At 32.9% G+C, this 14,999-nt stretch overlaps 3 protein-coding genes and 1 long non-coding RNA gene across 5 annotated transcripts; 2 read left to right on the top strand and 2 right to left on the bottom strand.

The window, feature by feature from the left end:
• Positions 1–231: 231 nt before the first annotated feature.
• On the bottom strand, positions 232–4,289 carry LOC119662212 (heat shock factor-binding protein 1). The gene is made up of 2 exons (XM_038071785.1): positions 4,016–4,289; positions 232–825 (listed from the first exon to the last, which is right to left on the bottom strand). Exons 1-2 carry the CDS (start codon positions 4,112–4,114, stop codon positions 670–672), a joined length of 255 nt encoding a protein of 84 aa, XP_037927713.1. The 5' UTR covers positions 4,115–4,289; the 3' UTR covers positions 232–669.
• A 1,270-nt stretch (positions 4,290–5,559) lies between these two features.
• Positions 5,560–7,862, top strand: LOC119662483. The gene is made up of 2 exons (XR_005250787.1): positions 5,560–5,637; positions 5,704–7,862. It is a non-coding gene; the product is annotated as an uncharacterized LOC119662483 (long non-coding RNA).
• An 840-nt stretch (positions 7,863–8,702) lies between these two features.
• LOC119662481 (RING finger protein vilya-like) lies at positions 8,703–10,935 on the bottom strand. Its single transcript, XM_038072111.1, has 4 exons — positions 10,272–10,935; positions 10,053–10,210; positions 9,779–9,983; positions 8,703–8,734 (listed from the first exon to the last, which is right to left on the bottom strand). The coding sequence occupies exons 1-3, from the start codon at positions 10,644–10,646 to the stop codon at positions 9,788–9,790; spliced, it is 729 nt and encodes a 242-aa protein (XP_037928039.1). The 5' UTR covers positions 10,647–10,935; the 3' UTR covers positions 8,703–8,734; positions 9,779–9,787.
• A 100-nt stretch (positions 10,936–11,035) lies between these two features.
• On the top strand, positions 11,036–13,614 carry LOC119662482 (calmodulin-beta-like). Of its 2 annotated transcripts, none has more exons than XM_038072113.1 (2): positions 11,036–11,118; positions 12,926–13,614. In XM_038072113.1, exon 2 carries the CDS (start codon positions 13,039–13,041, stop codon positions 13,495–13,497), a length of 459 nt encoding a protein of 152 aa, XP_037928041.1. In that variant the 5' UTR covers positions 11,036–11,118; positions 12,926–13,038; the 3' UTR covers positions 13,498–13,614. The 2 variants fall into 2 exon arrangements, with proteins under 2 accessions (XP_037928041.1, XP_037928040.1); XM_038072112.1 differs by having other exon boundaries at positions 12,921–13,614.
• Positions 13,615–14,999: the final 1,385 nt, after the last annotated feature.

The following is a 14,999-nucleotide window of genomic DNA, read 5'->3' as shown; positions in this document are numbered from 1 at the left end:
ATATGTAAATTAAATTCTAATTATGCGTTTACGTGTATATAATTTATTTGAACAATTTTAAAAACAAAAAGGATTTGCTTTAGTTTCCTTGAATATTGCTGAACGGTAATATGTCCAGCAAAACGATTCGTTCATCAAATAAATATCTTACAGTTTCAGTTTATAATGAAATAAAAAAACTATTACAAAATGTTAATCAACATCAAGTTATAATGTAAGTTATAATGTATATAAGTGGGGAAGTAAGAAAACTTTTATTGATTGCTTAAGAAATTTCAATATCTCGTGCCTATATATGTGCATATACAATATTTTCGTATCTCTACATTATTTATGTATGAATGCATGCATGCATGCATGTACATCTTAGGTATGAATGTATAAATAATTCATTTATAATTATAAGATCAATAAGAATAATAAGAGTTATAATAATAATAATAAAAATAATAATCATAATAATTAGAATAATTAGAATAATAATAATTGATTTTATTTGGGCTGTGCTTGTTACGTATTGTATTTTTAAAATGATATAATTTCTCTTTAAATATTATTTTCACTTGTATAAAATATTAAATGTAAACTGGTATGGAGAGGGAAGTAGTAGAGTTGAGTGTTCTTTATGAATTCGTTAACAGCCTCATCAGTGCATTATTTCTAACACAATTACTTTTCAGGTCCCTCAACACCCGCTTGGTTCATAAGGTCCGCAATACTCTTCTCCAAGTCATCTATTCTATTGCCCATATCATCGATGCGGGTGATTATTTGATCCGACATCGTTTGGAATTTGTCCTGAACATTTTGCAATAAATTTTGTACCTAAACAAAAAATAAAAATTAATTTAATTAATTAATTAAAAAATAATCGAATGGGTCACAGTGCTAAATGATCGGGCACAAGCATAAGAGAACATCAAATTGCTTCAAGCTTCAAATAGATCGAATAATATTCGAGGGACTTGTTTATAAAAAGCACAATTCTATAATTACTTCAATTCCAAGACCGATTGACTAAGCGCTCAACCATTGGTGTATTTAGTTGGGATTAAGGGATAGATTCTCACTTGACAAAATAATCTACAGAGGACACATTTCCAAAAAAAATATTTTCTAGTATATCTTCACTTGACACAATCCTGGTAAAGCCTACCTACAGTGGTTAGAAGAAAATTCAGATTAGTTCTGACACCTATCCTATTCTCTGGATGTCTAATCGAGAGATAGTTCAATAACTCAAAAGTTAATAACTGGAAAAGGATACCAAGTTTGTAATATTCGGCGTAAATATTTTTTTACAGAGCTGGAAGCAATCCACATTCAGTTTTTATATCCATAATATACCAGTAACCCACTATTTACGTTAAAGATATATAATTTTTTGACAGTGATCAGTAATCAAATTATATTATGGATATATTTATTTGTTGGAAAAAAAGCTTAAGATTTACTAATCCCAACTTTTACATCTCATTGTGGTGATTGTAGATCGAGTAGTATTTTTGTTGTTCGATGCCAGCTGAAATTATCTTTTCTGCGTTAGGATGAAACTTCGACAAGAAACTTGACACTTGGTCATCTCTAAGAAGTGACTTCAAGACATAGAACCGTACATTTCTAGAGTTGTGATTGTAGGAAGTGATATTAACCGAAAATATTTTCTTTACGAAAGGGTAAAGCTACGATAGGAGTTATTTGATCGTCGCTAAAGACTGATACCAGAAATAGACTAAACATTTTTAAAGACTAGTATTTATAGTTAAGCTGCCAAAATAAACTAAAGTCAAGTACGGATAAATTTGGGGATGCCCGATATCTGCACTAACTGAAGCTCTACTCCTCATGACGTCGCTCATCTGTTCTCATATCCTAATACACATATTAATATGAGTTCAATTTATCTTTGGTTTCGACTTATTAAAGTGGGCAGGTTTGTCCTCTCCACCCAGAAGAGTTTCAATTAAGTCTCACTAGACCACTCACTAATGCCAACTCTAACCGCAACACTGCCTTTTATATTTTTTGCTTTATAAATCTCCATGGGCTGCAATACTAACTAAGTGTTTTCGTTCGAAGTTGGAAGCTAGAACAGTGTGAAGCGTTCTAAACAGAATAGAATATACCAATACCATATCTACAAATATTGCCATATGTTAAAGTAATAATAGATAAAATCCCGTAAAAGACCGATATAAAAATATATAATCCGAATTTATATCTTACTATCTGGCATTTGGTCAGCAAAAGATATTATTAAAACCAGAAAGTATGTTATTGAAAGACAACGAGGTGACAGGTGATTCAGGCACAACAGACTTTTGGTGTCTGGCAGATTTAATTATTGTAAAATTGAACAGATTAGACTTACTTATATATAAATTATCGTAAGCACAAATTTTCATTGGAAGTCATTAGTAATCAGCACAAAATCATATTGCAAAATATTAATGAGAAAACAGACGCCAAACCTGGGATATATGAAATCGACGACCAACTTATATTAATTTGCAACTGATAAAAACAGTCAGCACTAGGTTACTTTAAGACTATATAGTATGATGACAAGACTGTCAAAGATCGATCTATTACCGATCACACATAGCAGAGGCATGTACAGAAAAGGTCAGTATACTGTCGAGTACGACACCCCGGCTTTAAGATTTGGTGGTGGCGGGGATCCTGAATTCACCGATATTTATGGGCAGAGTTATAGATACTTGTTTAGTCCAAGAAGTAAAGAGGGTGGCTGAGGATTTATTTGGTGATAGATGAAGATTTCTATTATCGAAAAACGATGCCACAGAAGGAGATATTCATTTTGTTTGTTGCACAATATAGATCTAGTGATTTCCTTGACTAGATTTCACGTTCTACACATAATTGAATTGGAGAAAACTGCACTATATTTAAGTTATTTTAATAACAAACAGAAAAATGAATCATCTCAATAGTATTTGTAATCTTCCTTCAAAAGAAAAATCAAAGCATTTAAGCAAAATGGGAAAAGCAATCACAAAATTCGGAAGGATAAGCGATTATATACGAATATAGTCACTGAATTCTCAATTCAGCAGTTGAAAAAAAAATAATAAATAAATTTCGGTACATTATGCTTTCATTAACAAAACGCAGCATTTGTTCAAAGAAGAGACGGAAGAAGAACAGTTGTTTCTCTTTCGATATTCACACTAAGCCAGGAGGTATCGAGTCACGTCAAGGACACACCCGAAGCATTTAAACAATCCAATATTGCAACCATCCATGTTGTTGCCACTAAAACAACTTCGTTACACAGATGGATGCATTAAATAAATATTTTGCATAAATATCAGCGATACGTTGCGATGTACGTGCCGTGTCACTGCAGCTATTGGAACCGCATGGAAGGCATGGCAACAGCAAACATTTTCCGTTGCTAACGTCGACAAAATACTTGGGGCTGCAAAAGTTGAAGTAAATCGAAGTATAGATGAATGTAGTTATACTACCGAATGCAAGAGCAGGCAAGTTCTAAAATAAACTGTCTGCATATGTCATAAAAATAAAAGTAAGTTACTTCTGCGATAATCTATCTTGAGTCGTTGATCTGGCGGTCGAAAACCCCAAAGAAGTGCTCTGACAAAATAGACTGGACATCTGAGGCAGGGCATTGTGGCGTTTTGAAGCGCATTGATCACCCATGCCGACACCCATGCCAAGCTGCTGTGCGTCCGCATGAACATTGCTATAATGATAAGTGGACTTAAATAAGCAAATAATTAAAAAAGCTTTAATACACAAAACTCAGAAAATTACAATGGGAGTATTCTTTCGCCTGGCACTGCGAAAATGCGCTGCATTTGACAGGCCACAGGCCGCAGGCCACAGAACGGAGAACGCGAAATGTTATTAATCGCGCACAAACAAGTACACACACGCATACCAAACCTAATGCAAATAACTCAAAAATATAGAATTACTATTAGTGAACAAAGAAAACAACAAATCACAAAAATGTTTAATATTTACTCACATAAATTGTTAGCTCTTGCATGTTTTTAGGATCTGCATTGCTGTTGAGTGAATAATTCTGGTCCAAGTCGCTATCGATATCATTTTTTACATCAGTCATGTTTGTTTTTGTAGATTATGTGTTATTATTAACTACAAGTACACTTTATATAAAATATTTATAATAAAAATTGCTCTCCCTCTTTTTGATTACAATTATTATTTTTCTGCTATGCAACGTCTCCCCACGCACACCAATCAAGCAAACTATGTGCAATGAATGTAGCAGCTAAAGTGACAGCCATGTCAAGTCTTTGTTTTTTGTTTTTGCTTGTTGACATTTCTGTTAAATACACAATGCGTTGCCAATCACTACCGTTGCTAAGCAAACGTGCACCGCGCGCTCTCGCGGTAATAAACCTACATGCAAATGTAAATATCTTCAGCCAAAAATGATTATTGCCATATAAAGGTGAATATAACGAATTTAATAAATTTGGTAATTTGGATGTATTTAATCAGAACTATATATTGTGCTGGCAATTATAAAATGACTAATTTTAAGAGAATTCTTATTTACTTGTGCTCAAAATTCATTGACATTATCAAAATGCATTATTTGTAAGTGTTACATATGTGCTAAATTGCTATAATGCGTTAAATGTGTGCTAAATAATTTATATTAAAACTCAATATATAACATTTTAGCAAACTGAGATAAAGCAGCACAAGTACATTTACAAATTATTAAAGTAAAACTATCTAATCAGTCTATTTAATCTATTTTTCTATTTAATTTAATCTAAAACTATCTAATCAGATATTAAAGATTCAGATATGCGAATAGCAGCCTTTATTTTTCAAAATATTTATTAAACTTTTTAATTTTAATGTATTTTAACAAACGAACATTCAGTTTTGTTTTGTTCGTTTTTAACACAAACCAATTAACCTCCTCGATATTCTTATTGCTTTATTCAATAAAAATTTCAAGAATCAGTCTATGTTTTATGTATAATAAATCTAGGAACTTGATTTGATTGTACAATTGCAACAACATTTGCATTGCGATAAACAGTAATTCATATAATAATAAAAGTCGTTTATCATTATCAATATTACACATTATGATACGACTATTACAAATAATAGTAATAGTTTATCAATAAATTTTGGATTTGCAAGTTTGTATTATTTTCAGATATTATAAAAATTATTACCAAGCATGCAAATCATTTTTAGTGCTTAACACGCAAGCAAATAATCACTATGAATAAATAAGTAGTTATATAATCATAATAAAATATTTAAGAAATTTTTATCAAAACAATAATTATAAAACGAATGTTAATATATTTATGTCTTATTACTTGCACATAAAACTCTATTATTTTCTATATACAATATATTAAAAATATACACACATTTTTTAGCCACTACTGTTAACTTGGAATTCTGTTTTTTGTAGCTTCTCTTCGGCCGCTCGCATTTCTTCAAAATTCTTATTTATTTGTTTATTTTATTGTAAATGTAATAACACAAAAAATATGTTTAAAATATAATATAAATATATGTAAGATCGAATTAGAAATAAAAAGTTGTTTGGCGTGTTATTTTGAATTTCTTCCAAAGCAAATTGCTCTGGTATGGCTTTGACATATGATAATATGTTAAATTAATTTGCGCTTTTTAATTAATGTGTTTGTTTAGATTATTAATTCCGGATTGGGAAGCCTAAATATGTTCTCTTTATTATTGGAGTGCTACAGTCTGCTTTGCTTGAAGCAGAATGGTCATTATTGCCTTTTTTGCAGCCTGCTTTGTGTATCTGCTTGTCCGGGAATCAATGGGAGTGTCGCTTACAAGACACTTGGGCTTCGAAGCTGACGACTGATTTCGGAGCGTATAGTTAGACAGTCTTGGTGCAGCGCAAGCGACGCTCTAGCAACGTGACAAACATCTGCACTGCAAACAGCTGTATGATAATCAACAGAACATATCTCGATGGAGAGTTCTTAACCGTAAATAATTAAGTTGGATATATAAATGCTCTATAAACGCTATATCACGAAAGGTACAATATCTCAACTAGCAAACTTTTATGAATGCGATGGATTTATCGCTACAAAATGTCGCTGAAAACTATCGTTTCATCTATTATTTTGTCCAGCTGCGGTTGCATACATATTCCTGTGGCGTTTATTTTGTCTCCAACTAATGCATAAATTTCGCTCTGTTTAGAAAACAAATAACCAGTGGGTATAACAATATGTATAAACATAATATATCGTATAGGCCGCGGTCGACAATTCTTCCTCGTGATATCACTGGAAATTGGTGCGCTGCACAACTGCTGCTATGAAGTCGTTTTAATATCATCAGCACTTTACCACTATTCTAATTGGAGATCCTTTAATAAAACTTCTTACAATATCTGGTTCATACCAGTAGGTACATTATGTTAACTTTTGCGTTGGTTATACATATGACACAGTCCCCAGTTATTTAGTAACTTCACTAGTAGAAAATAAAGAAAGACGGAGACAAACAGAGATGAGGTTAAAATGAAAATAAAATGACTGAAACTTCAGTTAGTGTCTGTAGAACATTGAAATAATTCATACCTACTTTGTTGGCTTGACAGATTTGTGTCGTCCTTGTGAGCTTTCAGTAGCGGGGGGCTTCCATTATCTCCCCCTGGCTAGTTACACCAACCGCTTGCTGTCCACAGTTGGCAGCAGGGAATGGTTTCAAATCATTTGTCACTTGGTTTTTGTGCCGAAGATACAGACGTCATTTACCGTGCTTTCCGCCAGCAGGAAAAGAGCCAAACATTTTTATAACTGGGCCAACTTCGTAGGCCGTTAACTTTTAATATTCGTATTATGTCATTGTTGGGATATAATTCACACAGCTCATCATTTCATACGATAAACGTTACCAATGCGTAAGCGACAATTTATCTTCCAAAGAACTTTTCTCTTGAATGCTTCAATATAGCACGGTACTGTGATGATGAAATTCGTAGCTCTCTGATGAAGATGTGATGGTACGATTGTGTTGAATATGAAAAGATAAAAATATGTAGGCAGACTAAACATTAAGCATCACAACTTGCCTGATCGCCGATAATTTCAGATTGGACATTACTAATCGAGGATTATTCAATATAAGAAAGTTAACAGGTCCACATGCTGTTGAGAAATATCTTTTTTAATCAGGGTAGGTAACCTGTAAATACTACGTATGATATGGTATCAGTATTGTTCAACTCATAGAGAAGTTTATACTTACGGTCTAACAGCTAAAGGCCTCAGTGTCCAGACCTGTATCAATCTCTCATTATTAATAAATAAATAAAAAAATACTTACGGCGTAATATCTTGTGAGCTTAATGACGTTGTTCGACATATTAACTGCTTTTATCTGTTGTTCTTAGTTCAGTTGGAAGAACGGACGAATTTTTAACGATTTTGTGTATCAAAATAATCAACTTTATTGTCTACATACAACTAAACTTTTGAGTTCAGTCTACCCAGGACATACCTTCAGATTTACTCGAGGTGCCTAGGTCAGATAACTGTCAACAGATGTGAAAATATTGGCACTAGAAAGTGAGACGAATGACTGGGTTTAAAAGGATACTAAATAAGCTTTATGCCAGCTCTATTTTCTGTTGTATTTAAGATCAGTTTATAATGTTGGCTGCATCTTCAGCATTATATTCGTCTCAAACGGACACATGTGGCCTTATGTTGGTGATGTCATTGCTGTTATCGCCTGGAACAAAAACTATTCGTGAGTCTGTGAATAAGTAATTCATTATCGATTAAAGTAAAATAAAAATTTAAATCTATAATATATGTTTATCATAAGACTTTTTATACTTAAATGCTTAGTATTAAAATACCTTCAGAATGTAGCATCATTCAAGTATTGGTCCAACCAATCTTATGAACAAATTTCTTCCGCAAATATTTCATTTTAAGATCTCTTCTCAAACACTGTAACTGCAGCCTTCAAATGCCGTCTGTCCATCCTAGGATTTGTTCAGTTGCATTTACCTATTGTACCTTCTCTCTGGTGAAGAACAGGAATTTAAGTTTGGGTACAGCTTGCACTAATCCATGGAGACATGAGTGGTTGTTTCTCAACACTTTTTACTAGTTCCAGCAGTTAGTCAATGAGATTGCTGAACTATATCATTAGCTGTCATATGAATTTTTGATTTGATGTAGAAATGTAGAATTAAATGTCTAATTCGGCACTGTGAGTGTTACATTGCTCCTTCTAGGTTATTACACACTCGTATTATATTATATTTTATAACTAAAGTCAACTTAAAAGCTACCTAATGAAATTGCGGCTTCTGACTTGGTGGAAGCACAATTGGTTGAAGTCTCTACTAAACTAGACATTAAAGCCAACTGCTTTCTGGAAACACAACCAAACTTCGGACGGCAAAATACATATGTTCCAAATAATAAGCTAAGATATATATATATTATATATATATTACTTATTTTTTATTACTCTACATTACTGTTAGACAACTACTTAAAACTCAAGAAAAAAATTGTTATTTATTTATTTCTTTAAAATGCGATTTGGAAAAGTTGGATGAGATGAAGCCTAAGATGAAGTCCTTGGTCCAAGTCAAAAAAAGGTTTCCGTGTACAAAATATATTTATTTAAAAATTGCACACAACAATGAACACAATTTTATTAATAAAAGTTGTATCTGAAAAAATAAAAAAGTCTATATTAAGTTATCAAATGATTATAAGAAAAAAAAAATTAATATATATAATAGGATATGATATATGTATATATGAATAATAAAGTACGCGACGATTCATATTTCTGGGACATCCGGGAAGAAATATAAGTAATGCCGCCTATTCTGATCACTAAAACATCCACTATAACATCCACTTTGGTTCAAAACTATAAGTCACTTTTATTCTAACTAATAGATATGAAGCTATTGTTAGAAAGCTACAAATAGCATAATGAAAAGATTTTTTCAGAACAGGCAACTTTACCCCAATCTTGAAAATATCCTTCCAAACGCTATTCGAAATAAAAAAACATCTAAAGCACAAAATAATCATCCCGTGTCCAAAATCAGTAAATGAGTTTGGAAGTTAATTGTAATAAACGAAAAATTCCAAATATATAAGTGAAAGAGTTATCGGAAAAGAATCGGGGCTACACAAGAAGACGGAAGCTAATGCCAATATCATAACTATGAACTGGAAATATTATATGGACATTCAAATACACTTGCATACGCGTATAACTTTAAGAAATACTGAGGACACGTAATTAAATCAGATAAAACCAACCAATTCAACGAAATACAGAATAGAGAATATGTATGAAGACGAGGCTGACGAAATCTCTTAATCTTGCGAAATCGCTTGGGTGAGAAAAAGATATTGAACTACGCAAGCTGGAGATTCTGCTTAATGAAGACGAAAGCAGCAACAAGCAAAGGCAAGAATATTTCACCACTGACAGTTAGACTAAAATTACTGCATTATCAAAGTCATCGTTAACAATGGGGCACACGTAGATTGAAAGCATATCAAAATGTGTTCCACGATGAGCTTAGTTTTAGTCACAGGCGATCTCAAAGGGTCTTAGCCGTCAAAAGTTTACCTAATTTAGTCATTTGGAAGATTTGAAATAAATTTCTACTTAAGAAGCATGGATTCTCTATTATGTGTTAAAATCTCGAGCGAACACTGTATTAGAGTAAATAAAAAAAAAAAAAACTTACATTAAATGTTTAAGAATTAAACTCAGAGTCTGCAGGCTGCTTTAGACTATCAACGTTCGCCTCAAACGGATTTGATATATACTGGTCTGAACGTCCAGACGGCTGTATATCCCCAAGCTGCTCACCTATTGGATCATCATGTACACAACCATTGCCAGATTCAGTTGCTGAACTGCATGCACCCATTTGTTGTACTTCCTCAGTCCTAGAAAGCATTGCCAACATTAGAAATATTATGGAATCCCATGTAAATCTTATTAGCTTGGAAACTTACATTGCCGTTTCCGCGGTTTTGGGCCTCTTCGCAATCTGGCACATTTCGCGTTCCTGCTCTTTGCGCTCGAGGCGCAACTTATCCAACTCATCCTGGTTTGGTTTATCATCAACGCGTAATGCAGCTATTTCATCCTCCATTGCCATTATTTTGTGTGCCTAAAAATTTTAGATAAGATTAGCAGAGCACAAATACATTTATTTTGCAAATTATATCTACTATTTCTATCATGCCCTGGTACAAGTGAATTTGTTGCTTCTGCTGAAACTGCAAAACATGGAAGGCAGGCATCTCGTCTTGCCAGGGATTCGGATGAAAGAGTTTCTTCATTTGCTGCGGCATGTCATTATTTATCTCGCTGATGCTTACTACTTCCTCACAAACCGGACATTTCCGGTCTGACAAAACCGAAGTGACCGAATTGACCGAAGTTGGTGATGCTGTGGAACACGTTTCGCAAGTTACATGATCACAAGCGTGTAAAAAAAAGGTACGTTCCCTCTTTATGTACAATTCATAGCAAAGGTGGCAATGCACCCAATGGACGTTCTTTTCGTAGTCATCCTTATTTGCAAAGAGCTCCTCATAAATCATTTTATAAAAATATATGTGTTTATGTGCAATAGAGCGGTATCTCTTCGTTGAAGTTTCGCAAACTACTTTATTTTCTGCGCGTTTAAACTAATCCGCGATAAAATATATTGCTGTGTTTATCGATAACAATAATCGAAAATAGTTGTCACAAGGCGCACTAGAGACCAAAATCTGTAGTTAAAAATCAAACCTTACTGTACAGAGAAACTGTTTTAATGATTTTTTGTTCTCTGACAGATATCTAAGGTAAATGAATTTTCAATTTGATACTAAAACGATTGGTACATTGATTGAAACTGATAAGAAGCATAGTACAATCCTAGCAGGCGTGCTTTTTAAGAAATATTGATTTATTCGCATTTAAAAAATAAATCCCTATCTTTTAATTTGGATTTCAAATAGATATTTCTTTTTTATTTCAATCTGAAAAGGGAGCTTCTAGTGCAATTGAATGTGGATGCCGTTTCCATTGGTGAGCTATATAATCTTGTAACAAAGTGTTTGGAAGAATAAGTCTAGTAATGCTTATTACTTGTCCCACCATTTCGGTGTCTAAAGTGACTAGCAAAAAAAATTGTTTCGTCCATCACTTCACGGTCCACATAAATTGGATAAAGAAGTTTATTTTCAATGAAAACTGAAATTCCTATTCGGGTCAAACGTTTTCAGATTTCTTTGTTTGGGACTAGGTTTGGTGCTAATCCAATCTTTTTGAATATAACGAAACGATTTAATGTTCCTTAGAGAATTGAAAATATTTTTAAATGTTTTTATAGTTTGTAATATGGATCGATTTATTGGCTAATGAGAGTAGTGGTGGCATTTTGTCATTTGTGTGTACGAGTGAGCTTGGGATGAAACCCGATCGCTTTTGAAACTACTTTTTTAAATTCCCTATTTCCAAAGTTTTAATATCATATTCTTTTTTTTTAATTTTTGAGTTGTTACGTCCAAACTATTTTTTTTTTTAGGATTTTATTGGCGTCTGAATTAGTATATTACGTATAGACGTATTTCGGCAAATTTGCTTTTGTTTTCATCCGGAGAATTCCTAATATTAAAAACATCGAACTTATGAACTATTTACACTCATTACATGTCTTATATTTAATTTTAATCAGTAGGATTATGTGCAGGTAGGTCGGTGAACTGGTACCTTGCTTGGATTTGTTTTTAAAATGTATTTAAAAAGCCATGATGATACATTGACCTTATCGCCGTTAAGCAGAGGTGTGGCCAGATGTTTTTGTATTTCGATGTTCTCTGCCGTTTCTAATTTCCAGCTATCCCTTATATTTTTAATTATATGGACTTTATCTCTGCCGATGCGGTGATTTTTTGTATGTATGTGCTGATTTGCTTTTATGTGAGGATTTATTTATTGTGATTTAATATTGCCCAACAATGTATACGTAAATTAGTCCCATAAATATTTTTAGAACGAATTTTAATATAATTTTAACAGCAAATTTTATTCTGATGGGTTCAAATTTATATATAACGCAAGTTATAGTGCAATCTCTTGATTTACAGATTTTGTCAAGCTCCTACATTTTGGCTGTCAAGCTCCTATTTTAGATTGACATATGTAAGTTAACTTTTATACTTTATGACAAGGAACTGCATTTATCATATTACTAACATATATTCTTTTAAATTTTCAGAACAATTTTAAAGGCAGGGATATCGCGTCTTTTTAAAAGGGAACTGCTATCTATGCGGAAATGTAAAGGAACTGCTGCAACAGTGTGAATGATTTACAGTCTTCGGAGGCATTCGATTTCACTCAGAATATTTATCGCAATTATTGATTACTCAGATTATATACTTTGTATATGAAACGCTTTAGTTTGCTCACTTATACAATATAAATAATTACGCCAAATATAGTCATCCCAATTTGAGATTGAAGCGGCAGCGCTGGCTTGGTCATGTCTTGCAAATGGATGAAAGTGCTCCGGCTAGAAAAGTGTTTGATTCAATGCCCGCAGGTGGAAACCGCGGTAGAGGAAGTCCGCATTGAGATTGTGTGGTCTTTGAGGGGTTTTGATTTATGAAGGGTGCTAATCTGAAACTTTTTAATTATTTATTTATTCATTTATGTGAATCATACATTCAGAAGTCAATTTTTGTTGCTTTTACAATTTTATTACGTTTTAATCTCAGATTACTATTGATATCGATCAAGTTTTAGAAAAACTGAGTTGCTTTTGAAATTAATTTGAAAAGCAAAAAAAATTGATTGGTATTCTCTTTAATATATTTTTTTCGCAGAATAGATATTAAATTAGAGTTCTTCGTTTTGGAAATACCACCAAATTTAAAAAAATTTACGTTTGTTCTTGGTTTGGGAATCAATGTAACGTTACTGCATTGCATAATTCAGAGAAAAATGTCTAAAATATTTGAACCTCTAACACAGGAGGAAATAGATGAATTTGCGGCCGCCTTCTCCGTATTTGATAAAGATGCTAAAGGAGTAATCACCACGCAACAATTAGGTATTGTTATGCGTTGTCTGAATCAGAATCCTTCTGAGGCCCAGTTGGATGCAATGGTCCAGGAAATTGATCCAAATGGCACTGGTATTATTGATTTCCATGGATTTCTTGTTGTGATGGCACGCAATATGAAGGAACCAGATAAAGAAGAGGACATCTGTAAGGCTTTTCGTGTTTTTGATAAAGATGGCACAGGTTTCGTTACGCTTGCCGAACTTAAACATATTATGACCAACTTTGGTGAAAACCTTACTAATGATGAAATCGAGGAGTTGATACGCGAGGCCCAGATTACGAACACTGAACTAATTGACTACAAGAAGCTAGTTGCTATGATGGCTCCCAAGTGACATAGTTTTGCCAACACGCCTAAAAATTTCATGTAATTATGTATTTCAATCATTGATTGTTTATTTGTAAAATGAATTAAGCGGTTCAAAAGCTTGATGTATTTTAAAATAAAAATCTTACTTAATCTATATCATGATATTTACATTATTCTTTTTTACATATAATATTCTTTTGAAAGTCAAATTATCGTTGCATTATTAACTGTTTTGACTTCAGTATTGAAATGTGACTCTTTCAGGTCATTATGTTGTAGTACATTGAATTACTGGACAACTGGATAATAAGCAATCTGTAGCTTCTTTCTTTCTTCATATATTTTACTGGCATGAACCACACCAAGCTAAGAAATTATCTATAACAATAAGTTAAAAAATATTGAAATATAAGCATTGCGTAGCCGTTTGGTCTACAACAAACTTTTGTTATTAACTCGTATACTTTGAATCAAAGAACACTTTTGTTTAAAGCGCGGTGCAGACTATTATTTTTGAGTGTTATTCAAGGGAGAAAATCTAAGAATGACATTCAAAAATGGTAGTCTGCACCTTTGAATGACACTCAACCAACATGTTGGTACATCATTCAGCCTCTCGCCAATATGTTGTGAGTGATAGACTGTCACCCAAAAGCTTGCATTTGTCACTCAAGAGTATATTTTTGTGGAACACAGCGTGCGTAAACACCCTTATCTTCAAAAATTTTGCTTGAATGACACGTCTTAAATGTGAGCATGTTCAAATTCGGTCGCTGGAATAAATTTAAGCAAGCGAGAGTGCAACTTGAATGACATTCAATTATAATAGTCTACACCGCGCTTAAGTAAAGAAAGAAAGAGAGTGTTAATCATAAAAACAAATGCATATGTGTTCAGAGAGCAAAGTTGATATTTTCAAATATATCATGATTACCGTTATCGGAAGACAAACTTGGACTGTGGAAAAATCTTTTTTAAACTCTTAAAATATATAACATATTCTCTATCAGAAACAAACTTAACATACATTTTCGAAACTTTATTATCAACATTGAGCGTGCATAAAGCATTTTTTTTAATTAATGTGTTAATCCACAAAATATATTTTTATTTAGATATCTCCAAAATCAAATAAGGTTTTCTTTTAAAACATAATTTTTAACCCGAAAATATGTCGTAACGATTTGAGTCTTCACCCTATTACCTCCGATAGAGTCTAATTTTTAAGTCACTTTTCTTAACTTTGAATACGTTATGAGAAAACTTATTTAAAATATTCATTCCGGCGCTTCTCTTGCGTTTCGAAGCCATTTATGTAGTAGGACTTGTTTTCGGGTTCAGAAATGAAAGAAGTTTGTTTCGGTGATAACCTCTTTATTGGACAAATATTTTTTACACTTTTTTCATAGGCGCTTCAAAAGTCTGCGAACATATAATAATCGCTGGGGGCCAGATATGGCGAATACGTTGGATGAAAACAAAAATCTTAAAAAGGTTTGTGCAATTTCGCCATTGTAACCAGCGACA

The sequence above is a fragment of the Teleopsis dalmanni genome, chromosome X (genome assembly GCF_002237135.1).
Source record: "Teleopsis dalmanni isolate 2A chromosome X, ASM223713v2, whole genome shotgun sequence".
Taxonomy (NCBI): Eukaryota; Metazoa; Arthropoda; class Insecta; order Diptera; family Diopsidae; genus Teleopsis; species Teleopsis dalmanni.
The sequence above is the reverse complement of the archived record's forward strand: the minus strand, read 5'-3'. Positions and strand labels throughout refer to the sequence as shown.